Raw genomic sequence first — 25,780 nt, 5'->3', positions numbered from 1 at the left:
TACATTTTTTTTTTATATGTTTATTAATTTCTAAATCTATTATAGAGAAAATGTGGAAAAGAATTATATTTTTTGTGCCTGCAATAATTAATTTGTTCAATTTTTATTATATTCTAAATATATGTACTGATAATTTTAAAAAATTGATAAATTTATGTTTAATTCTTTTGTTTTTTCAAATTCTTGATATATTTTTCTTTGTTTATCACACAGTTCTTTTATTACCAAATATGCGTCAGAAGAGGTTGCTGAAGTTCTTGCTACATACTGGAGTGTTGAGTTACACGTGAGCTTGGACTTCTTCCATTCGCTGATACGAACTAAAAATATATTCAGTTAGCCATTTCGAAATATTATTTATGTGGTTCAGCACTGCAGTAATGACTTCTTTTGTTGCACTCGTCGTGCATACAAAATTTGAATTTCTCCCGGTCAATCAACCAGTTCTTACAACGTGTAAAAATAAAAGCGTCAGTTTCAAAGAGATGTAATTATCCCCCCATAGGATAACTGCGGTTTCATGTTGCTTGGGAATAATGGAACCTATTCTTAGCAAACATAAACGGCAATTTTTACTAATTAATCATACTTAACGGGCATCATTAAAATAATTTCGTTAACACGTTATTTACCGGAATACCGGCACGAAACGCGAATTATTTCTGGAGCGTTTTTGCCTTATTTCCCAATGTGTACCTGTTTTTTTATAAATTGAAACCAAAATGATATTTGTGGCTAAATTACAGCTGGGGCCATTAATCTTTTTCTTGATTCCGTATCTCGACGTAAATCTTTCGAAACATAATTACATCTTCCTCCACAATGTTCCGTTTATTAGTTTTACCATACAAGATTTGGAATATCAGATTTCTATCACGAATCTGTTCGTTTGTAAAATATGATGCCAAGGAGCTTTTATTGTTGGTAAACCTTAACAGTTTTTTATCTAATGGACATCAACATTTCTGTATTTTTGTTAATTTGCTTGTTTGTTCAAGGCAAAATTTAAATGTGTGTTGATGAATTGCTTTGTAGGTTTGGGTTTTTAACCTGTTCTAACGTTCCATTAATCTTTGCGTTCTACCTCTCACTGGCTGGGAGGGTCATACCCTGGGAAACAATCTAATATTATCGTCTCCTTTATTGATAAGGTTGTTGGTCTTCCCGGTGCTAAAACAAGGTGGACAATGTCCTCACGATTTATGATTTACTTTTTGTTCCTTTGTATCGTGGCTCTCGTATGCAGTCTAGACGTTCTAAATATAGATTCGAGATTGTGAGGATGGATTGAATATCGATTGGCGTACCCGGACAGGAAAAAATCTCTCTTGACGATATCCCCGGAATCAAAGGCTGCTTATTCGATTACAATCCATAAATAGCGTACCGCCATAATCCCGCGTCGTTTCCATAAAATACGGACAAGAAATTGCGAATCATGCGTCGATTTACGAGATGTTACGTGTCGTAAATCGTTTCGTATAATCAATTGTTCGCCGCATCCATCGAACGGTCTTTTTAGATAATTTTTGCTGCAATCGAAATGTGATTCATGCACGTTTATGTCTTCTACCGTCCGACCACCCGTAGCTTACCAGTTTTCAAAGTCGGTTGTTGTAATACGGTATAAATGTGACGTTGTCATACATTCTGGATTAAATCCATATGAAATTAAATTGTATAAATGTAACGAAGGAAATGCAAGACCCACTGGAAGGTAGAACGATTTCGTTACGGTTTTTTATTTGTAATAATTTATATCAAACAGGATATTGCTTTATGATAGTATAAAATTTCTTGAGTGTATCTAACGATATCTGAACAAGAAACGCCGCAATCATGTGTAATTTTCTATTTAGTCACCGATATAACTACAAATAGCTAAAATAACAGTTTCCCAAACGTTAATATTCCCAGTTTAATAAATAGTAATATAATATATGACGATGCGGTAAATTATGTGTAGATTTTATCGTATTCATTCCAATTAGCCGTTGTTGAACATTTGTCTAATCATTATGTACAGTTCAATTTTGGATTTGTAGTTAATATTGAGTTGTAATTATCATCCAATTGGTTTTGAGAAGTGAAAGTAAATTGGATGACCCAGGTCCCAGAAAAGTCCACATACCAGCCATTTTGAGTCGTTCTGATTTATCATAGCCCTGTTTGTTCACCTGACGATTTACCATATTTTAATTATTTTCAATTTTTATAATTACTGTTACTAAATAATTTTAATATTCAAATATATTTTTAATAGATTCTAAATATATTGTGGAAAAAATTTAGAAAAAAATAGTTTTTTTATGTCTAAAGTAATTTTTTGTCAAATTTTTATAAAACATTTAATTATATTATATGGATAAAATTAATATTTTTTGTGTATGAAATAATTATTTTGTTCAAATTTTTATATTTGATAAATTTCACCTTAATTTTCAATATTTTTGTGTATTTTGGTTAAATATTTTTAATATTTAATTATATTTCTACTAGTTTATAAATAAGAGAGAAATAGTAGGGAAAATCCTAAAAGAATTAATATATCTTGTTTTTTTTTCAATATTATCCCAATTTTATTTTTTTTTTTTTCAATATTTTTAATTATTTTGATTAAATATTATATTTTTATTTGTATATTAGTACGCAAAGTATATTGTTAAAGTTTAAAAATAAATACTATTTTTTGTGTCTGAAATATATATTATATTGAAATGTGTATGTACTAATTTATATCCTAATATAAATAATAAATTTATATCCCAATAATAATAATAAATTACAATATTTTAAATTATTTTGACTATATAATTCTAATTTTTAATTATATTTTTATTAATTTCTGAATATATTGTATAGAAAATTTGAGAAAAGTAATCTTTTTTGTGCTTGAAATAATTATTTTTGTATCTAATAAATTTTTATCTGAATTTTATTATTTTTATTTTAATAATAAATTATATTTTTATTAGTTTATAAATATATTGCGGATTTTGAAAAAATAAATATATTTTTTTGTCTGAAATAAATATTTTTACATTTTTTTATGTATCAAAGATACATTTTTATTTATTGCAACTAAATGAATTAATATATGACAGTGTGGTAAATTATGCATAGATTTTATCTTATGCTTTCCAAATAGCCATTTGAACACTTGTCTAGTCATTGTGTATCGTTCAAGTTTGGGTCTGCAGTGAATATTTGGTTGTAATTATCATCCAATAGATTTTGAGAAGTGAAAGTAGATTGGATGACAAGTCCCAAAAGAATCCACATACTAAACAGAAGACAGTTGAACTTCATCATCACATTTTCGGGTCGTTCTGATTTATTATGGACCTGTTTGTTTTCCCTTTCACCCTCTGGACGATTTAGTGGTGGCAATCAAATGAATAGTTCGAACGTGATCGGACAAAATCTGACATTGACACTCGAGTTTTAGTCTAGACGGGGGCATTTAAGCTTGTCAGTCGAAAGGACACGCCGGTGATGGATAATCCGACATTATACAACTTGTTTTTGCAGCAAACGTCTGCCATCGTTTTGCCGGGGAGACAATTAAATGTATATATGTGCGGTTGTCGCTGAGTTATTCAGTTGTTAAGTGCTCGCACTCACCAATTACATTTTACACATTTCATATAAATTCTGAAATTAATTAAACGCTGTCGCAGTGTCGGGACGCGGGGGCTTAACGTGGCACAGGCCCGAATTAGGGTAAATCTACATTGTTACAATCCCCAACTAGCAACAGTGAAAAAAGTTCGATTGGGTGGATTTTTTCGGTCGTAAAACAGAAATTACCTCCGGAACGTAAAGTGTACTTTCCAATGAAACGTCTTTTAAATCAAGCAATTAAATTTAAAGCGACAGATACAGGCTGTACCCAATCATCAAATTACCCACGAAATTTATTTTCTCTCGCTGACTAGCGAAAAGAGGACGACGATGTTGCCTTCAATTAAACTGATTACTGGCAAGCAATCAAGTTCGGAAACGCACTCCAAAATGGTCGCATTTTACGTGACTTCTAGCATAAAACAATGAGGGGAAATATAAACGGGCTTAGTATTCTTGACCGACGTGGATGCAAAACTGATGGTCCCATGTGCAACATAAATTGGGAGGCTTCTTTTCATCCGTGAAATGGTCGGAGACGTGGGAATAAAGTCTGACGAAACTGCCATCTTTTTCCAATTCCCAACGTTGCCATCATTCAATTCGGTCAAAGTAAAATTAGCAGTGACAATTTATTAACAAGCATTATGTCCATAGACGCAATCCGAGGGTTTGGATTATTAATAGAAGATCGAACATTTCATTATCCCAGAAGGGTTCCGCAATTTTTCACTTGGACGTCAGGCCTGGCGGACAATTTACCTCGCGTCACATATAGATAGGATGGAACGGCCGGAGGGGGTTCCAGTCGCTTTGGGCCCTATGTCGGGCCATCAATGGCAATTCCTGTGCACTTGTGCATCGGCGGCGACGCCATTACAAAGATTTATGATGGTCCGCGTGAATATAAAACAATGGGGGTTGGTCGCAGACACGTCGCAGCTCCGACGGGGGCTCCCGCTGTTGCCAAATCCCGTAAAATTATGGATTTCACAACACTTTTGTGTGTATATGTGTGTGCTCGGCTGATATATTATACTTTATCTCTTTCGGGCACATAAATAAAAAATATTAATCGTTTTGTATTATTTATTTTCACAACGCGGCTCAAATTACGGTAACACGAGACCCGACAAAATTATACGTGTTGCGGCGCGCCATAAAAAGGTGTGGAAACCGGGCCCGCAACGTACCGTTTTCTCAGGACACCCTCGAAACACGAAAGGTGTTGTTATGGTCTTAAAAAATGGATGCGAAACGGCAACGGAGAGAGGTAATTTACCGGGCGCAATCGTGATAAACCTGGACTGGAAAATAAGGTCTCACTCCGCCGTACCTTTATCTTGTCAAGTCCGCATAAACTAAGGGGATTATCTGTGCAAATTTTGGCCAGGGGCGCACGCCGCTCACTGCTCCGGAACGTGGTTATTATCGTCGGGCTTATTTGCGCCAAGGTCGCCGCTCCGGAATCCGTAAATTGCCGCCGCTGCTGACTTAATTGGTGATTGAAAGATTGCTGATTCTGAGAAGTAGACGCGGGTCGAGATTTATGCGCTCCACCCCGGGGGTGGTATTCAATTAAATCTGATCTCGGCTAGACGTGTGAATTTTATTTTTTGATGTTTCAACTTGACGGTTTTATTTTTGCAGACGATCATTCGGATTATGGAAGCACAGTCAGTGGAAGTACCGGAAAATCGCCGGGTCCGATTTTTCCGGCGCCGTCGTTTACGTTCCCAGTTCCGCACGGCACCGTCCTCACTCACAAATCGGCTGTGTACTATCACCATCAACTTAGTCTTCAAGAAGACCAGGGTATTGACATGACTCAGGTTGGTATAACATAATAAACCACCAAATTTCCTATAGTTAATATTTCATGTACATTTTAGTCTCCGGGAAGAGACAGTCCTGGATCGTCTAGTGGAAGCCAAGGGTCCGGTTCTAGACACAGCACTGCATCGCTGGACAGCGGAAGAGCGTCGTACCATCCCATGAGTACCACTGGTAGAAGCACCATCAGCTCATCGAACAGCCCCAGATGTTCGCTTAGTTCTTGCTCAATTGGATCCGAACAGGGACGGATCGAGAGAATGATCCATCAGGGTGTACCGGTATGTATTTCGTTATCATGTTAAAAATTGATTTATATTACATTTACTAATATTTATAGGACCAAGAAATCATCCACTCTTGGTTGGTTGACTTGCAATTTGAGGAATACTTTTCTCTGTTCGTATCGTCTGGGTACGATTTACCTACCATAGGAAGAATGACACCGGAAGATCTCACCGCCATAGGAATAACCAAGCCGAATCATAGGAAGCGATTAAAGGCCGAAATCGCACAACTTAACCTGCCCGACAACCTTCCAGAATTCATTCCGGTAAGTTCCAATAACTGTGCTTTTACTTTTAACTTAACTAATATACTAAATGATCATTAGGGCTCTTTGGAGGAGTGGTTGAGCATTCTAAGACTAGAAGAATATTTACCTGCTTTCATCGAGCAGAGCTACCAAACTGTGGACGACGTTACACAGTTAACTTGGGAGGACCTCGAGGAGTTTGGTATTGTGAAGCTGGGTCACCAGAAGAAAATCATGCTGGCGATAAAACGGATCAAGGACATCAAGGCGGGCAAGCGTTTTAATACTGATTCGAGGATTTATGCGACGCAGGTAAGTTGCGTTAACGTTTATATGGCACACTGTGCTTGTTTGTGTTAGGTTTAACTATATGTTACCATCTTTTTTTATTTATTTTATGAAAGGTGCATTTTCTTATACTTTGAGCATGTGTCTTTTTTATATTGTTCCACATTTTTATGAATGTTAGAGTTTCATTTTGAGATATTTCACATCATCATGAAATATCTACTGTAAGTCGTTAGTTCACATTTTGTTTACACCATAACAACACTAAACACCATGTTCAAAGTATAGTTGTTTGTTTAATGGACAAGATATGATACATACATGCAATATATGGAGTGCATTTGTGTATGGTAAATCCCAGTAATGGCATGTATGTTACCTGACCACCCTTTCATAAAACATTACCACATAAACAACAATTATGGTTTTCCAATACATTATTTTTCGATTTATTTATCAGATCATGACGTTAATAAAATTTACTATAACAAATGGAATGATACATTAACCATGAAATCAAATAAGTCAAATAATATATTATTCCATTGAAATGGACTGAAATGATGTGAAATATCATTTTGGTTTAATAATTGCTGACACTTCGAAGCCAAGACTACACTATTTCTTCCTTGAATCATAAGTAAACGATTTCCGTTTCAAAGTTTGTCTTAATCCGATAACGGGAAAAAGTGTAGCACTTGGCGGAGCAAGTCGCCTCGATTAGTACGCTTGTGTCCCGCCGCTGCATGATTTATGTGTTTGTGCGCCCGCCTCGTCCCCTCCGAAGGATGTGATGGTGCACGCCGCCCCTACCTCCGCCTCTGCCGGACCGCCGTCTCCGGGTGTCGTGGCCGCGCCGCCCCAAGTGCACAGCACCTTCCGTTCGTTCCACCAGCCGTGGGAGATCGACCAGACACAACGGCTCCAGCACCACCACCACCAACAGCACCTCCAATTCCAGCAGCACTACGTGCAACCGGTCTATTGCACTGACATTGTACCCATCAAGGTATAACCACTGAATACTATACTATATGCTACCAACTCCTAGTGTATGGTCGGTGTTGTTTAGATTTATTCTTTTATTCGACCCCCTCAAATATTTTTTTATGGTTTTTGCGAATCTGCATGTTTAGAAGGGCACCCACTTGTTTAGATGAGTATCAATTTCGTAATGCTTTGCCTAATTTATATTTTGTACCTTTTTTGAATAGCCACACAGCCGTTTTTAAATTTGATACCTGAAATATGAGTTAAATGAGGCATTTACAAAATATAAAACTTTTCCCTAATAAACTTATATTTTATGTAACAGTATTATTTCAAGAAATGTTGGTTGTTAACATTAATTCAAATTAACCCATTTTCACAGTGATTTTCTAGTTATTCCGGTGTCTTTTATTTGAATGCTTATCATCTTATACTAGTCTCCATAAACTACTAAACAATCAGTTCAGGAGTCCTAAGAATGCGTAAAATCAGTATATTGAACAACATCCATTTCTAAATAAGTTTAACGACATATTTGTTTTAACAAGAACATTGTTTCAGATCCGTACTGGTCGAGGTAAATCCTTGGAATCCCTCGAGGATCCCAACGAGCGAACTCACCACACCTTCAGTGCAGATAACACCCAGACCTTTTACTATCAGCAACAAGGCATAGGTTGGCGACCGCGGTCCTACGACGATGGTGACATCACTCCGACCAACGAGTCCGGATTATTGTACGAAGGCGGTGGCACCCTGCCAAGACCCAGGGGCGTGATACGACCCAGACCTATCGCCAAGATTGCGGCCAAGGCCCGTGAAACGTTCCCGGACTTTGAAAAGCCGCAATTCAACACCGAAACCTACGCGGGGGCGCAGTACAAAACATTGCCCAGAGACATGATAAACACGAGTAAGTGAATAGTATTCATTATGATTAAATAGGGTACTAAATTAGTTTTTTATGGTAGTGCACATGCAATACGGCAGCCCCCTGATGGGAAAGAAGATCCCCCCGAATCCGCCTAAACGACAGGACAGTGCGGAAGGCGGCGGCGAACAGAACACGACCACCGTCGAAATTCATCACCACCATCATCACCACGTGCAGACGTCCAGTCCGCTACCTCTGCCCGCTTATCCCAGCTCCGACAGTTTGAGCATATCGCTTGACGGACAAGGCGATTTGCCGCTGCCGCCGCCTCCGGCCCCCGGCACACCGCCAGGCCGTCAGAGCAGTGATTGCAAGCTCAACTCGTCTCAGTCATGGGGAGCCGAGGAGCAGGAGCTGATCAAGACGTTGGCACTGCAGCACAGGAACGGTTCTGATGCCAGTTTTAAGGTAAGCATAAACATTTATTTCAACCAGCTTCTATGTTAATCTGTGATGGCTTCTTGTTTCAGTCGAGTTCGAGCACAGAATCGGATTCGCTGCCGTTCGCCAACGAAAATGCCGGCACGATAAGGACGCGGGCAGGCGGCCGCCAAACCGACTACGGAACAGCGCCAGCTTCCGTTAAAACCAGGGCGGCCGGATTGCCGCCGCATCCGTCACCGACGCCCAATCGTCAGCCACAAGGTGGGGTGCCGCCTCAGGGCGCCGGACGCAACCAACGGACGGAACCGGCCGATGTTCTGAACGACATCGGTAACATGTTGGCTAATTTGACCGACGAATTGGATGCTATGTTGGAAGAGGAGAAACGGCAACAGTAACAAGACTGAACACGTCCTTAATACTTGTTTGTTTGGTTGTTTTGTAATGGTAGATCGTCGGTTTCATTGATGGTTGGGGATGATTGCGGACGGCCTCGCGGAACGGTAAACTGAGATTTCATAGGAGAATTGATTAAACAAATTGTAAACGGTCATGATGATGTTTGAACTTGCATGACAATAATTTAATAACTTTTGATTTTGTGTTAAATAGTTTATGATATGATTTCTGTGATAATTTTATAAGCTTTCTAAAATCTCAATTCATTTGTAACAAATCCGAATTAATACTTACTATTAATTCTAAAAAAAAATAATGAATTATATAATAATTTAATATTGACGATATTGAAAATATAACAATGATTAAAAAAATAAAGCCAGTAAACTACATTTTCCTAAGAAATGGAATCAATTGTTGCTCATATATTTTTTATATGATTGTAGTCTTGATAGATGATTTGTTTTTATACAGTTTCAGTTAAAATTGGTAGTGCTGAGAGGACCAATATTTTATTAGATAGGAAAACTTAACTAACAATTGATGCTGTTCCTTACAGTTTCATCTCGAGGACGTCCGCGACAAATTCTTAACATTTCATAGTTATATTATTATAATTTTCCTATAAGTTGTTGTATATAGAGAATTTTATTTTACATTGAGGATTTGTAAATAGTTAGATAAAATTATACTGTATAAAATGTAAAATTATTTTATGAATTATATTTATGAGAAGCAATGAATTCACTAACATTTTATGTTGCTTTAAATGATTTTACGAGAACTTCACAATTTATGTGTATTTAGTGTTTGAAATTTTCAATTATATTAATTGAAAAACTGAAATATCTACGACCTACTTACAACACTCAACTATGCGAATATAGTTTTTAAAATCTAGCAGACATTAAGGGCTGTGTCCTGTAACTTCTTACGAAGAATAATCGACATATCGAAATCAATCGACATATCGATTAATCGATTTTTATCGCATTTTAAACACAGTCCTGCTTAGATACATTGTTGGCTGAATTAAACAAGGCAAAAGGCGTTTAAGAAAAAAGTACGTCAGATATTCAAGTTAATTTTATATTGCAAAATATATATTTCAAGGTATGTAAATAGATAGATCTGGTACTGAAAATAGCCAATAGAAGCAATTAATTATTGAATTTAGTAAAATATTTTGTACAAAGCCATCAATTTTAGTATACGGTATTTAGAAATAGCAGTTTTGGTGTTTTAATACCTCCACACATACCCATACTTTGATCCAAACGTTAGAGGCGACACTGGCCGAATCCTTAATGATTATTGATAACATTTCCTTCCATTTTAGTGCTGCCACGAAGTTTTGTAATATTTAAATAAACGTTGCCAGGATTGTGGTAATAGCATTTGGATTGAAGACGATTATGGTCACACACCATCAAATCGCAATGGTAGTCTCATTTGTTTCCAATAACAAATGAATTAAAAAAGACTGGTAGAGGATTTTACATAAGTGTAACCCTATAGTTATTTTTCATGTCTTAAATAAAATACAGTATGGTTGTAAAAAATAATTACACAACACTAGGCTAGAATTTCAGAAACAATTATGTCTATGCGTTGCCCCATTTTCTTGTTCCTGGATATTTGTTCGTGTAGATTATTAATTATTTTTTATAACCATGAACATTTTAATATCACACTTTTAAGCAATTTGTGATGGCTACAAAAAAACTATACAAGCACTAGTCTTTTTTGTTTGTTAATTGTTTTCTATAAATTATATTCTTCTCATCTTTTCAAGTGCCATATTAGGAGCTAACTGCACTATTTTAATTTTTACTTAATTCTCGACTGATTTTATATGATCTTACATGAAAAATAATTATAAAGAGCATTGTTTTCAATTTATTTAATGTGTTCAAGCATTTATTTTTACAATAAATAAATAAACGGCAATCGCCGATTTTCGTTCGCATAAATTTATATGTTTGTAATAAAATGTTGTTTAATGTGCTACTTAAAATAGTTTATATTACAATTTATGTTGTATCGATAGATTTGTTATTTATCATAGCATTTTCCTTATTAATATAGCTGTTAATATTTCAAAAAATTGATACTCCTTTATAATTTTATTTTATTTTATCGGTTAACTGTTAACAATTATAAATATAGATTAAACAATAAAGAAATAAAATATAACAAAATGTTTTATTAAATTACTTACACTAAATAACGGCACTAACGCGTGCATAAGTGGTGTACCCGTCAGTTGACGATCGGACCGTTACACGGTCACATTCTGTATTACCCAGTGCCTAGACCCCATCACATCGAAATGTGTTGTCGATTTAGTGTGGACTGTGACTGCAAACAAAAATGGAGAGTTTTACGAAGAAACGAGTATGCGAATATGTCTGAAATATCTAGGTAGTTAAATAAATAATCGTTTTAAATATTGTAGTTTAAACAATAACTAATACATTTTTTACATTCATAGTGATTTCTAAGTTTTTTTTGTAATTTCAGTAAATCAAAATGTATTTAATCAAATTCCACAACTTTAACTATTTTTCGTCATTTAGTTATTTAGTAATTTGATCATGAAGTAACTCGGTAATAAGATAGTTTGTTCATTGAATAATTTGGTCATTAAGTAATTTGGTCATAACGTAATTCCATCATTTCAGAATTTTAATAAATTTATTTTTATTATTTTTTTTTGGAACGGAAAATATTTAATTTTTGGTGAATTTTTAAATTTTAATACGTTCGATGATTTTAATTGCGTTCGACATTTTTAGTGATTTTTAGGGATTTTACATTCATAGTGATTTTTACATTTTTTTTTCTAATATCAGTAATCATTATTCATTCAAAAAATTCTAAGAATGTAGTGTTTCCAATTTCACAACACTCATGTGTTTTTAATTATATTAAAAGTATTGTAAATTTATCAAATCAAATTAATTTACCATTCACTAAAATATGTATAAAATGAAAAGAACAAATTCATTCATGTAGAAAACAACTAAACAATTTCTATTTAATACAAGCTGTTTATTACACTAACGAGCCATACTTTCGAAATTTCTTGGGTGCATTAATTGCTACAATTACGAGTGCCTTAAAGAAATATATACACATACAGTAAGTAAGTAAATATAACGATGTTACGAAAAACGTAAAACTTTACTAAAAACGTAAAAAACCACTAAAATCTCAAAAATTCATTAAAAACGTGAGAAATTACTAAAAACGTAGTGACCAATTCCATATGATTAAAATACCTTACGATCATTTTCCATACGATGAAAATCCGCACGATCAAATATACGATCATTTTCCATATGATTAAAATCCATATGATCATTTTCCATACGATCAAAATCCATATGATCATTTTCCATTGGACTAAAATCCATACGATCATTTTCTATATGATAAAATCCATACGATCATTTTCCATACGATCAAAATCCATATGATTATTTTCCATATGATCAAAATCTCGACACATCGCAAATGGAGTTAACATATAAAACCTAATCAGTATAAATTTTGACAGAGTACAAGGTGAAACGAGTTTTTTATATTTTTTGCTAATCACGCACCTATCATACATCGATCACATGCCAACAAACCAAACACGCATTTATCGAATGGTCCCGCGTCAATCAAGCTTCAATCACGCATCGATCATGAAACAATCACACACATATCACGCACCAATCACGCGTCGATCACGCGTCAATCACGCACGATCACGTGTCAATCACACACCTATCACGCACTTCTCACGCATCGAGCACGCACCAGTCACTTGACCATCATGCACCTATCACTCATCAGTCACGAATGACCAGGTGTCAATCACGTCAGTCACACACGATCTCGTGTCAATCATGCACGATCACGTGTCAATAACGCATCGATAACGCACCAATCATATACCAATGATGCACAAGCACATCATCAACACATATGTTTTGTTAAAAAAAATAAACAAAGGGCTATAAGTAATTTACATATAATTAGAAATTAAAATATTACAGATATATTTTTCCCTCGCTCTTTCAGAAAAACGATACGCATATGGCTTAAATTCACATTTTAATTTAATCCACCACATATTTGGGAATTGTGTCTTACGATGTAGTGGGGAGTAGGCAGAGCATCGTAATACAGAATGTCAACAGACTGGTAAACCACTTATGCACGCGTTAGTACGTTACAAAGACAAATTGATGATATTACATTCTCTTTGAATTACAATACATTGTATTGACAGTTTTTAATAGAACTCTCACAACACACACAACGCAAACTTAAAAATGATCCGGATTATTTTATTAATCAATATAATTGGAAATATACATCCAAATTCAGAAAAAAACGTCATTATTAATTATTTTATTGTTAAAAATAATTGTAAATTTTTATACACTTTATTTCCTGCTAAAACAGGTAAGCACCTAATTATATTTGTTTTAACAAATCCCCTTATTTAATTATTTTAGATAAAATTGATGTGAGCAATAATTTAATTAAAAGTCACATAAATACTCGAATTTTACACTTGCATATTGAGAATAAACACAACGAAGTATTAAACTCACCAAAATGTATAATCGTTGAGGTTGGTTTTGAACATATTCAAAATTTAGTTTGGTATAATAAATTGAATGATGGAAAATCTCGTTGGCTCATTTTTTCCAAAAACACCACGAGTCTCAGTTATATTTATGAGTTATACATACGAATGGATTCCCATATTTTGTTAGCTATATTAGACGGTTTTTTCTTATATAAGTTTTATTCATTGTACGCGTATGGATCTGAAAGGATTCTAAATATTTCATACGTGGGGTATTATACAAAAGGAGACTTTTTTATGAAACAAGAAATATCTATATATGAAAATAGAAAAAACATGTCTGGTGCAACTATTGTAACTAATATTGGGGTAACCAAAATGTAATAATTTTATGGTTTAATATTTTTTGAAATCGCAATTTTTAGAAAACTTCTGATTATTTAATAGTGTACCATAATATTATATTTTTAATGCTCCAACACATGCATGGTTTTAAGTATAATGTTACGTTAGAAGATAGTGAGTTGGAGGACGTTTTTAAGCTTTTAAATGAAGGAAAAATTGATATCTCAAGTACCGGTGGTGTAATTACAGAAAGCAACATTGATTATATTGATTTTCTGATCACCACGTATAGGTTCGCGTAAGTAATATAAGCAATTACACGTTGAGCGTCTTTTGAAGTGTATTATTTGAAGTACCAATATATTTTAATTTGACCAGTAATAAATATTATTTAAATATTTGCAGCACTAGACTGTCAAAGTTTTAAATTTATTTAACTTTTTATACCGATCGAAAAGATTTTGATCCGACTGCATTTTGAGAGAGACATTAAACACGATAGAGATAGTAACAGTCTGCATGTTACTATTTCTATCGAGAGTCAAAATCTCTCTCACAATTCAGTAGGGGCAAACGTTTTTCGATAGGTATATTTAATTGACATAAAAATGGCAAGCTATAACTCAAGAATTTACTCATTTACTAATTTTAAGTATGCTAAGGAAGCTGGTTTTTAGAATAAGAGGAAATTATTTATTAATTCATCAAAGATTTTGGTAATATTTAACTACTGCTCTTATTTTTAAAATAATTCAAATGATGCACTTCAAAAGTGTATTTAGTATATTATATACATATATAATTTTAGTACCCGGTTCTTACTGAGAAACCCTGAAATTTCTAATCTCGTCTCAGACGAAATAATAAGTCCTTTCTCATATTATGTTTGGTATCTAATGGTAGCAACAACTATTGTAATAAGCTTGACTATCAAATTAACTTACACAGTTGAACACATGTATATCAATCACACCGTTAACTTTTCACCTATCACAACTTTTTTGATGGTGATCGCAGGTTTCACACAACAAGGGATTTACGTTATTCCCAACCTTTTATCTGGAAAAATAATTATTATGTGTCTTTTAATATTAGCTTTGATGATTTATAATTACTATACATCCAGTTTCGTTGGGCTCCTACTTAACAAACAACCAAACTTATGGAGTACAATCCAAGAATTCATTAAAAGTAAAGAAAGTAGGGAATTATATGTTGCAATGGAAAATCAGTCATACATATTAGCATATTTACTGGAGACAAAAAACGAATATGACATCTTGTTGAACAACACGAAGTTAACAACTAACGGCGAGTTTAATTTGATGAGTGTCGAAGAGGCATTGCCCAAACTACGTGAAGGAAAATTTGCCTATTATTGTGAATTATACAAAATATATCCTCTAATAGCGAAAAACTTCAGTCTTCGAACAATTTGTGAGCTGGCAGAAATACCATTAATTCCCCCAGGACACATGTCTCTGATGCTCGTCAAAAATTCGGAGTACCGAAAAATGTTTCAAATAAGGTAATTTGCACATCATTAAAAATGAAATAATCCAACAAAATGGCAAGTTTCAGCTTGATGATTTTGAAACAAAGGGGGCTGATAGGTAGGACTCATAAATTTTGGATTCCAACTAAACCAGAATGCTTTACTTCTTCGTATTACAATCCTATAGGCCTAAATAATGTATTTATGATATTTTTTATCCTTATGATGGGGATGTTGTTGGCTATTATTTCATTAATTTTTGAGAGGGTTTGGTTTCAAATTCACTCATAAACGCTGTTCCATTTATCCAATAATGATAGAAAATTGTTCACAAAAAGAATTGTCAATTGCTATATTTTAAAGTGATTTGTTTCGTGTTGCACGTTAGAATATAGACATAAACATAATGTCTGGAATAAAGTTAGTCTTGCTTATCCATGCATTATTTTTTACACCATGTTTAAATGATAATTTAATTAATGATTTTGTATATAATTATTTTATACATGAAAGAATTCGATTGTGTTATGTCTTTTTGTGTGACAGAAATGGTAATTATTTATAATTCTGTACATAAGTAGATAATATTAGTTATTTCAGATTCAATTCAGCTACGTAACATGTTATTTAACACTGATGCAAGATGTACTTTTTTAACTATGAATAATTTTTCAATTAAGGATTTAGGAATTAAAATTCATGATTCCTATATGGTAGCATCTGCTGAATGCGACAATTTTACAGATGTCATAGAAGAGGTAAATTTTTAAATTGAAAATATTATTGTTAATCAAAACAATTTGTAGGCCTCAAATATCAAATTATTCAGAGCTCCACACAGATGGTTAATTATAGTAAACAACATAAATAAAGTAAAGGTTGAAGATTTATTTAGACGTGTAAATATACGATTTGATTCTAATATTCATATGGCTGCGTACAATTCAAATTTTGTTAATTTATATTCCGTTTACGATCCTGGTTTAGATTCGGACATAAAGGTGACAGAAATTGGTAATTTCACAGATAAATGTTTCGTCAAAGAACATGAAAAATTTTATGAGTCTCGAAAGAATTTAAGTGGTACCTTGATGCGATCTGGGAATGTCGTAAGTCAACTACTAGTCTACGTAAATTTTGTAAATAGTCAATTTTTAGTTAACTGAGGGATATTTTGGTGAGTTAGAGACTTACTTGCAAGATTTGAGGTATAAAGAGAAAAGTACATTCAGCAAACTTCACTATAACTTATTCTTGGTTTTCATAGAAATTCATGAATTCAAGTGAGTCAAAAAATTAATTTGTTTATTAATGCAAATATATAGTTGTGGTTGTTATTATAGCAACTTTTTAAAATATAGACTATAATTATTAATACTATTGTTTTTTCAGTCACACTATGCAATTGACCACTGTTTGGTTTGGCAACACCACTACTGGTATCGACGGTGGTATCGCCAAATGGTTGCATGAAGAGACAATAGATATTACCAGCACTGGGGCAAATTTAAGAACGGAGAGAATTGATATAATGGACTTCTTTATGACCACTTATAAATTTAGGGCGTGCTTTGTTTTCCGTAACCCCGGATGGTACGAAAAGTGGTCGAATGAAATATTTAAGCCACTAAGCAAAGACAGTTGGGCTGCCACTACTGCGGCACTGATTGTTACATGCGCGTCACTGAAATTTGTAGCATTTTTGGAAAATCGAATATTTACGTCGATAGATTCAGAATCATGGTCGGGTCTATTACTTAGTATTTTATCTATTATCACACAACAGGGTGCTTTTGATTGCCCGAATCAAATAGCGGGCAGAATAATATTTATTAACTTGTGCATCTTGTCGATAATCTTGTACAACTTTTACACGTCGAGTATCGTTTCGATCCTATTAAACAAATCACCAGACATGATTGAAACTTTGGACCAGCTGGCCGCTAGTAAAATGGATATGGCAGCAGAAAATTCACCGTATTTCGTAACCTACGTTCAACTAGCCGATGAACACACCATAATTACCCTCAACAAAACTAACATTTATCGCAATGAGCACGAATTCAACTTTTACCCTTTGGAAGAGGGAATTGAGAAAGTAAGGCATGGTCATTTTGCATATCACGTTCTTCTGTCGTCTGCTTTTCCCATAATTGTGAAAACTTTCGACCAGAAGGAGCTTTGCGATTTGACTGAAATTGATTTCGTGCCGAGGGGCGACGTATCTTTCTTGGCTCCGAAAAATTCACAATATCAGGAATTGTTTCAAACAAGGTTTGAGTTGTTGATATTGTTGTAGTGAATGAAATATATTTTAAATATTTTTTTTTAGTTTGAGATTCATGGCTGAATATGGCATTGTCCGCAGGTTGCAGACACAGTGGCAAACCGCGAAACCACCCTGTATATCCAATATTAGAACACTGGAGGTCGGATCGGATCAAGTTTTCGTCGCTTTTTTTCTGTTATGTATGGGAATGTGTTGGTCCCTTATAATTTTATGCATAGAGATTAAATACCACCATTATAAACTTAGGAATTATTAAAAATATATTATGAAAAGAGAACACAATATAGAAGGTGAACCATTTAAAAGGTAGCAGGATGTCGTCAAACTGCATGGTATTTCAAAGCTCCATAATTTTCTAAACGAATGGATGGATTTTCGAAAACTAAGCAACAAGGTATAGGGAATTGGAAGTCCTTTTTTAATGAAGTATCATTAACCACTTGATGTGGTTTTGCATTTTACCCAAAAAGTTCTCTACCAGCCTGTATGTCTCGTGATACTTTTTAAATGGGACATACTGTAATTGAAAAACTAGTTGTAACTTTTTAAATCTATTTTGTAGTCAATAACATGTTAATGTTGATGCTTAATAAAAAGTGGTACCCATAATAACTTAATAAAATATAATAAAAACATGAGTTGTAGTTGAATTGAATGGCAGTACCTTCGTTTAAAGTTATTGTTGTGTCTATGTAATTGGTAAATGCAATTTTATTTTTTAAAAAATTGAGTATTTTTAATGTATCAATGGACAAAATTATGGCTATGTTTTACTTTATACTCTTTCATTGCTCTATGTGACGAATTTGTTAAAACACCAAACCGTCGATGTTTTGTCTTGCTCTTCAGGATTTCTAGATATCAACTCTATACCCTGCTCAGGGTGGATCCACCTTGCCGTGGTCCTGGGGCACAGCACTGCTCTACAAGCCAGTGGTAGTGGGGAGCTAACGGATCCAACACCTGCAAGTCCAATCTAGATCTCGGATTTTCCTCAGATTGGTCTTGTTCTTCAGAACCCAGTTGACAGGGAGTTGGCATCTTTGTCAGTTCTGTCTTCTGATTCAGCATACCCCGTATATGCACATATACGTTCATTCCCCCCATGTATTTATCATACATGGTAACACTATGGTTATGATCTTCGGATCGGTGCCCGGAGAGGGGTTTTTAAAATTTCCCCTCTTTATCCCCCAAACAAAAAAAACTCTATATCCTAATCATACAAATTTAAACTAATTCTTTACAGCAATCCAAGAAACTTGAAGAAATAGACTTGTCGTATATTCGGAAAATGGTCGAGTCTTTGCCACGGAAATGAAGGCTAAAATTATAAAAAGAAATTACAGAATTAATCATTAAAAATCCCTTTGAAAATTAAAGTTACTATATTTATGTCCAGAACAATTCAGATACATATATGTAATATTTTATAGAATAAAATATAGTAAATAAAAATATATAAGTAGTAAATTACAATTGTTACAGTTTACATTAATTGTCTATAGACCCCACATTTTTATAGCGCCATCTACCTAGTATTAGATATATTTAAGCAGATCATTTTGGAAGTTTTCTTCTTTGTAGATAATATACATGTCAAATTAACAATCAGCTGTTGTGAAAACATTGTCAAAGCTTTTATTTTGTATGTGTGTGCGATTTAGGAATATTGCGGGACAATTTTATTGTGATTAGTTGCATTTAACGTTCGCCAACGTTTACTATAGCTTGACAGCTGACAAGCGGTTGATGTTTTTCCTAGTTGTCTACAATGAGCGTGTTTGAATAAATTAAATGAATAACTTAAATTGCGCACAATGTTTTACCTTCTAAAATATATTTTTGCATTAGGGTTTTTATTCGCCGATCAAATAGGTAAAATAACGAAACTTCAATAATGTCTAGTGACTCATTTTCTGTGTTAGTTTTAGTAACAGCGAACAAAGTAGTAAAGCTATCATCGAATGGGCCTATAGTACAAGGAGGTACAATAACATTCGAAGCAATAGCTTTAAATAATGATGTTCCTGCAACTGGCAAATTTGAGTTCCTCTGGAAGGACAATGCCATCCCCAGTCATGAGAAGAAAGTGAGTAAATCAACATGGTCTCTGAATCTTTGTGTTAATTTCAATTGTTTTATTACTAGGTGAGTAAGAACTCTCCCAGTGATGTTTGGAGTGTGCAGTTTGATTCAAGTTATCCCATAGGCACATATGAAGTGCAAATAGAAGTCCAGACATGCATATTCGATTTCATCTGCTATGATTTTGGATCCAGCCGGATGGATTTTGTAATAACTGGTAAAGAATATAATCCTGAATACCATGTCACAGATTTTCTTATTTTAGTTCCTATTAGTATTTTTATGTTCTGTATTCTATGACTGACATTAAACTATTCTGTTTATCACTAACTGGTTTTATGTTTTACTTTTTAGACACATTGAATGGCGAAATGTTGCTAATCCAGGATAATGCCACCAGGCCCAATGATTATGTATCAAACACACTAACTACAATTCATGAAATTGCTTTGTCTAGAACTGATGCTGATTATATTAAAAATGCCACTTCGGTGTTAACTTACTGGTTTGTTGATTGTGTATACTATGGCATCACCACTAACTTTCAATTCAAGTACAATTTCTCAAAAGCTGGGGAGGAACATCTTGTACAAGCACTAGTTGTGGTTGATTTCACGCCGCCACCGCCAACAACTACAACAACAACAACCACCACCACCACCACCACCACCACAACAACAACAACAACAAAACCTACAACTACAACAAAATTTACAACCACTAAACCTACAACAAAAACGCCGACCACCACAACCACCTCAAAGCCTTCAACTACAAAGAAACCTGGATCATTGCAGGCTTTGGAGCCCAAGAAATTAATAAAAAGGAATGCTGTAGCCCAAGGAAAGCAAAATATAATGCAGATGGTTAATGGAAAACTGGTACACTATGATGGGGAATTTCCGTTTGTGTGCAATTCAACCAGAATAGGAAGGGACCCACATCTCACCTATGGATTTTTCTACAAAAGAATCAGATCTGAAGGTTGCTAGTTGCCTCCAATCAATTCGAATTCGTTTTAAAATTTATATTTTTATTGCAGCTCCAATTTCGAAAATCAACGTGTCAGGCAACAACTGGCTGCAGCAGGGTTCGATGATGCGTCTGGATGTGAAGTGCACGGACACGCCGAACATGCAGTTATGTATAAACTATTACGAGGGTAAGAGGAACGTCAGCAATAACGAGACGTGCAATCACTTCCGTAATCTCACCACCTGCGACTTCTCCATCGAGAAGTACTATGCGGTCACCCACACCGTGGTTATTGTCATCAAAAATGATGTCAGCAGAGTTGTCACGCCAGTCACAGTGACCATATACAAAGGTAAATGAAAGTTGGAACGTTTCGAACGTAAATAACAATTTGTGTCCGTTTCAGAACACGTGCAGGCACAGTTGTCTGTGATTGTGGTTCCGGTGGCGTTCAGTTTGGTAGCCGTAGTTCTGATCGTGTTTGGAGTGGCGTACTACATCCAGAACCGGTCTAGGTTCCTGGTGGAAGTTGCCGATTTCAATTTCGGCCAACAGTACAGCGATACGGATTACAAGACGTTCCGAGAACGTCTGAGAGATTCGTTAAGTGAAGCTTTCAGCAGAAATCCCAGTCCCAGTTCGGCGGACGCTCCAGTTTGGCCACCAGGCCAAAAGTATGATAGGATGCCGTAAAATTAGATGGCAACGTAACATGCAAATAATCCATATTGTGATTTATAAGTTTCTGCTTCTGTTTTACTATTGCTTCTGATCTGATTGATAACGTTTAGGGAATAGAAGGAGAAAATTGTTTTTAAATGTAGTTACGCGTATTTTACTCTTATTGTTAAGCTTACACTTACAGAATGTTTGTTGAATTTTATTTTTTATATGTTGGAAGTGATAGATGATGGACTGGATATTGTATAAATAATTAATAAAAATATTAATTTTTATTTGAGATTTCTTTGAATAAAAAAATAAAGAAACAAGTGTATATTAAAAATTTAATAAAAACATACAATAAATAAATAAACATTATAAAAGACTGTACAAGACATTTTTTTAATCAATTACTAATAAAGTTTGTCTTCCACACTAACACTAAATTGTCAGTGCCACCAGATGCAAAATAGTTGCCATCACCACTAAATTTGACGGTGTTTACTTCCCCAGTATGTCCACTTAATGTGTACAATGGTCTACCCTCCATGACATCCAAAATAACTAACTTTCCTTCACTCCCACTGGTTATTAAATAGTTTGCCTCAGGGTGCCAATGCACACAAGTCGTTTCTTTGTGTAGTGTGTAGTGTTGATTCAGTTTCTTACCTTTGATGTCGTACAGACGCACTGAACCAGAATCCATGGCAGCAGCAATCGTGTTGCTATTCTGGTGCATGGAAAGGTAAACTGGACTACTTTTGGTAATGGTAAATACTTGTACAGGTTGGCTGGTTCTTGGGTCCCAAACTCGTAGTGTTTTGTCGTCGGCTGCTGATACGAGAAGCTTGCCATCTTCCGAAAATTTGGCGCATCTTACCCTGTTGTTGTGTCCCACGAATGACCTTATGAATCTCTGAGTTGATGTATCCCACAGTTTTAACGACTTGTCGTTCGACCCGGTGATTATTTTACTGCTGTCCGGCGAGAACGATACGGTTTTAACAGCTGACATGTGGGGTTTAAACTCTGCACTGCCGCCTTTAATTGTTGGAACCCACACTCGAACAGTGTGATCATCTGAGGCTGACACCAGTAATTTACCATTAGTGGAGTATTCAAGCGACGTGACGGAAGCGGTGTGACCAGTGAAATTGTAACTTCTCATGTTCTGTTGACCGTGCCATATCATTATCGAATTATCCCTGCTGCTACTCGCAAACTCATTGCTCTTGGGGTTGAAGGCGATGTCGGTTACGGGTTTTTTGTGGCCCTTCAGTTTCATGCACAAACTTGGATCTTCCGAAGACATTTTGGTACTTTTTCACCGATCTCCAACTAGTTGCGAACTGACGGTTGAAATTTAAATTCTTCTGTTTTCTTTTGTTATTTGTTTTCAAATACTTGCTTCAGAGACATCTCTCCGCGAAATGTTAAAGTTTTAGTGCGAATTTGAGGAGTGTTGTGTAAATAAGAAATATAGTTTACGGTTTCCACAAAGGAGGGCGCCACATAAACGAATCTTAAAGTCGGGGTGTCCCAGAATCATTTTTAATCACTTTTATTTTCATTAATTACTTATAATTTAATTTATACTGTAAAATCATAAATGGAATAACAATTAAAACAGCAAATCATACAAATGCAAATCTTTCGTTTACTATTTATGAATAATTTTAAATAAGTATTTATCGTCAACAATATTTGTGTATAGAATATCAACGAAATGAATGAACATATTGATTTTACATAATCAAACAAAAATAAAAGTATATTTATTAATTGAAATTAAAATATTTTAATATAAATATTATAAAATATATTTTATATATTATATTATATATATATATATTTTATATATTATATTATATATATATTGTATTAATTTAAGCATTTATTAATTTATTCGATAGTGGGTATATTTTAATGTGTTTATAATATAAGGGCAAAGATTTTTTGGTTATTAAATAATAATTTTAAGCAATTTTATTCTGCTGCGCCAACTTTTCTTGTTCAAACTTATAATGCAAATCATTGCAGCCGTTGTTATCTATGTGTACCCATCCGGTAGACTTCATGTGATAGACCCTAATGATTCCACCAGAGTAGGCATCTCTATGCGCCGCATGGTAAATTGACCTCCGACCTAAATCATCGTCGAATGGAGTACTCCAAAGGCATAAACGGAACCAGATCCGACACTGAATACTTTTCTTGCTGTGCGTGTACCTTCGGAGTCGAGGTAATATAATTGAGGGCCCGAACATATTCATTGTTAATAATAGAGTCAATAGAAGAGGAAAAAAATAGATTACTCTTTTGTCCCAGCTAGCTAACATCATTCCTATCGATAGCCCCATGCCTTTGTAATTGTAGATCATATTCGACATCAATTTGGATGCAGCTCCTACTGAAATCCGTTCTCGGTTGCGAAGCTCGTATAATCTACATTGTTTGGCTAGAACGCGGTCCCAGTACACGCATCCGCTGATCCTCCAGTCAATGTTCCTAATATAATATTATATAGTGGAAGTATAGTAAAAAATCATTAATTTCAACAATTTTCTTCACAGTTTGAGAACCAATGAATTGTCCTCCGGTGGCCCTGGAATCAACGGCTAACACCACACCACCCTGGTACATGAAACCCAATGTTGTAGTTCCATGATCAAATCTCATTATTTCGCGTCCATTTTCATCCATACTCAATGACTCTGAACCTTCACCAGGCTGATAATAACTAAGTTATAATTTTTATATTATTGAATTTAAATTTTACTTACATTAAAGGGAGACAATTCAAGTACCATATTATTCAAAAAATTGGCACAAAACTTGGATACATTTTTGTTGTATTTTTTTAATATTTGGTTATCAAAGTCGGACATACCGCAAAGAGCGTCCAAAGGCATTTTAAAGATTTATGAGTGCGCGAACCACAAAATCAAAGAAGTAAATGATTCTGCAGGTAATAATTCATTCATATATACCTAAGAGATAATTATCTTAATGACAATGCGAAACCTAAAATACGGCAACCAAGTAACTTCTCCGTTAAATATATATTTGTTATATAGTATAACTATATTAATGCTTTTTTATTTATGTATGTGTATTTGTATCTTCTGCACAAATTAAACAAAATTGCGTCAATAATGGAACATTTAACCTCGCCCTGTCCCAATACGGCTATCAGAGTGATATAATCTGTATCTAGACTTATCCGTGAACAAACAATTAAGCCATTTGGTTGCAGTCCATAAGCGGTAAATCCGATGTTCCCTGTTTAATAGGTATCGAAAACATTTGATTTTAAGACCAGTTTCACGCAACCTTCTTCTGACAGGCTTACAATGACTCCAATATATGCATGAACTCTCAATGTACAAAAATAATCAAAAATCGCTCTTGTCTTCTGGTCACAGTTCGTTGTCGATCACCACCATGTTTATTCCTATGTTTACTAAATACAGAATCGGACAAAATTAGAGCGACTATCTTAAATATTAAATAAAATGTTTAAAAACTAAATTAAAAAATATTTATTTATGCCCGCTACTTTATTTCTCTTTGTTCATTTATGTCTCACACATTTTTCACGTTCAGTAGGAGCGAAAAGGTTATTAATTAATTATTTTTAAAAAACAAAATAATTTACGCGGCAGTTTAGAGCAAATTGCATCACAAATAAAGCAAATTTGTTTGAAAAAATCAAATGTTTGGAACAATATAGATAGGAAATAATATAGTCTTTGCCAAAAAGATGTGAGGACGTTATAGCCAATAAAGGATACTGGTCGAAGTGATACTGGTAGTGTGCAAAGTGAAAATTCATTTGGGGTCCTTTCTTTGCACATTAATTTATTTTCCGTTACCGGTGATATAGTAATATAATAATATAAATATAAATTTATATATTAAAATAAACTATAACTGATACGTAGTTTAAAATATTTATTTAATATATAATATTTAGTGAAATATATTATTAAACACATATGTTTTGTTACAACATTAATTAATAAATAAATTATTATTTTTAGATAACCTAAGTTTGTGGAAATGAAAAATAATATAATTATCGATAACAACAGTATCATAATATGAAACAAAAAATATTGTAATCAATAAACTACTGCAGTTTTCAATTATTTTTCATTACAAAAAGACGTGTTGTAGAAAATCCCAGCATTAAATAATTATACAATTAATCAATTTATAATTTATACACACAATTATAGTTTGCTGAAATAAATAATTCACGCAGACTTTTTACGAGCACAGCCCAGGTGTGCCGGATGTGGCGAAAAGTGATAATGTAATGAGAATTACCGTTTGCATTTGTG

The 25,780-nt window shown here is 34.3% G+C and overlaps 5 protein-coding genes and 1 pseudogene across 9 annotated transcripts in view; 4 read left to right on the top strand and 2 right to left on the bottom strand.

The window, feature by feature from the left end:
• The window catches only part of LOC109603133 (caskin-2), a 198,887-nt gene extending 188,061 nt beyond the window's left edge, over positions 1–10,826 (top strand). For all 5 annotated transcript variants that reach the window (XM_049963885.1, XM_049963882.1, XM_049963884.1 and 2 more), the window contains 8 exons: positions 5,275–5,456; positions 5,517–5,738; positions 5,798–6,010; positions 6,071–6,304; positions 7,068–7,289; positions 7,832–8,183; positions 8,242–8,612; positions 8,675–10,826. In XM_049963885.1, coding sequence (XP_049819842.1) covers positions 5,275–5,456; positions 5,517–5,738; positions 5,798–6,010; positions 6,071–6,304; positions 7,068–7,289; positions 7,832–8,183; positions 8,242–8,612; positions 8,675–8,986 — 2,108 coding nt within the window. In that variant the 3' untranslated portion in view covers positions 8,987–10,826. The remainder of the gene's footprint in view (positions 1–5,274; positions 5,457–5,516; positions 5,739–5,797; positions 6,011–6,070; positions 6,305–7,067; positions 7,290–7,831; positions 8,184–8,241; positions 8,613–8,674) is intronic.
• Positions 10,827–14,175: 3,349 nt separating this feature from the next.
• Positions 14,176–15,709, top strand: LOC126264641 (ionotropic receptor 75a-like). The gene is made up of 3 exons (XM_049963315.1): positions 14,176–14,221; positions 14,732–15,451; positions 15,505–15,709. The coding sequence occupies exons 2-3, from the start codon at positions 14,820–14,822 to the stop codon at positions 15,707–15,709; spliced, it is 837 nt and encodes a 278-aa protein (XP_049819272.1). The 5' UTR covers positions 14,176–14,221; positions 14,732–14,819.
• A 571-nt stretch (positions 15,710–16,280) lies between these two features.
• Positions 16,281–18,249, top strand: LOC109603129 (uncharacterized). The gene is made up of 4 exons (XM_020019587.2): positions 16,281–16,527; positions 16,577–16,701; positions 16,811–17,692; positions 17,751–18,249. Exons 1-4 carry the CDS (start codon positions 16,348–16,350, stop codon positions 17,962–17,964), a joined length of 1,401 nt encoding a protein of 466 aa, XP_019875146.2. The 5' UTR covers positions 16,281–16,347; the 3' UTR covers positions 17,965–18,249.
• A 1,072-nt stretch (positions 18,250–19,321) lies between these two features.
• Positions 19,322–21,727, top strand: LOC109603131 (uncharacterized). Its single transcript, XM_020019589.2, has 6 exons — positions 19,322–19,586; positions 19,637–19,800; positions 19,860–20,013; positions 20,151–20,780; positions 20,839–21,123; positions 21,178–21,727. Exons 1-6 carry the CDS (start codon positions 19,529–19,531, stop codon positions 21,462–21,464), a joined length of 1,578 nt encoding a protein of 525 aa, XP_019875148.1. The 5' UTR covers positions 19,322–19,528; the 3' UTR covers positions 21,465–21,727.
• A 37-nt stretch (positions 21,728–21,764) lies between these two features.
• Positions 21,765–22,849, bottom strand: LOC109603132 (POC1 centriolar protein homolog A). Its single transcript, XM_020019590.2, has one exon. The coding sequence runs from the start codon at positions 22,744–22,746 to the stop codon at positions 21,841–21,843; it is 906 nt and encodes a 301-aa protein (XP_019875149.1). The 5' UTR covers positions 22,747–22,849; the 3' UTR covers positions 21,765–21,840.
• Positions 22,850–23,410: 561 nt separating this feature from the next.
• Positions 23,411–24,346, bottom strand: LOC109603130 (proteasome subunit beta type-5-like; annotated as a pseudogene).
• Positions 24,347–25,780: the final 1,434 nt, after the last annotated feature.

The sequence above is a fragment of the Aethina tumida genome, chromosome 2 (assembly GCF_024364675.1).
Source record: "Aethina tumida isolate Nest 87 chromosome 2, icAetTumi1.1, whole genome shotgun sequence".
In the NCBI taxonomy this organism is placed as follows: Eukaryota; Metazoa; Arthropoda; class Insecta; order Coleoptera; family Nitidulidae; genus Aethina; species Aethina tumida.
This window is presented reverse-complemented; position numbering and strand designations above follow the sequence as displayed.

What these genes read in the sequence shown, in the direction of transcription:
- LOC109603131 (XM_020019589.2), top strand. Translation starts at nt 19,529, where the DNA reads ATGTTTTACCTTCTAAAATATATTTTTGCATTAGGGTTTTTATTCGCC. An exon ending in TCCCCAGTCATGAGAAGAAA is followed by an intron (nt 19,801 to 19,859) that starts GTGAGTAAATCA and finishes TTTTATTACTAG; the next exon opens with GTGAGTAAGAACTCTCCCAG. An exon ending in CAAAAGAATCAGATCTGAAG is followed by an intron (nt 20,781 to 20,838) that starts GTTGCTAGTTGC and finishes TTTTTATTGCAG; the next exon opens with CTCCAATTTCGAAAATCAAC.
- LOC126264641 (XM_049963315.1), top strand. Translation starts at nt 14,820, where the DNA reads ATGGTAGCAACAACTATTGTAATAAGCTTGACTATCAAATTAACTTAC. An exon ending in CGAAAAATGTTTCAAATAAG is followed by an intron (nt 15,452 to 15,504) that starts GTAATTTGCACA and finishes GGCAAGTTTCAG; the next exon opens with CTTGATGATTTTGAAACAAA.
- LOC109603132 (XM_020019590.2), bottom strand. Translation starts at nt 22,746, where the DNA reads ATGTCTTCGGAAGATCCAAGTTTGTGCATGAAACTGAAGGGCCACAAA.
- LOC109603129 (XM_020019587.2), top strand. Translation starts at nt 16,348, where the DNA reads ATGGCTGCGTACAATTCAAATTTTGTTAATTTATATTCCGTTTACGAT. An exon ending in TGATGCGATCTGGGAATGTC is followed by an intron (nt 16,528 to 16,576) that starts GTAAGTCAACTA and finishes GTCAATTTTTAG; the next exon opens with TTAACTGAGGGATATTTTGG. An exon ending in ATAGAAATTCATGAATTCAA is followed by an intron (nt 16,702 to 16,810) that starts GTGAGTCAAAAA and finishes TTGTTTTTTCAG; the next exon opens with TCACACTATGCAATTGACCA.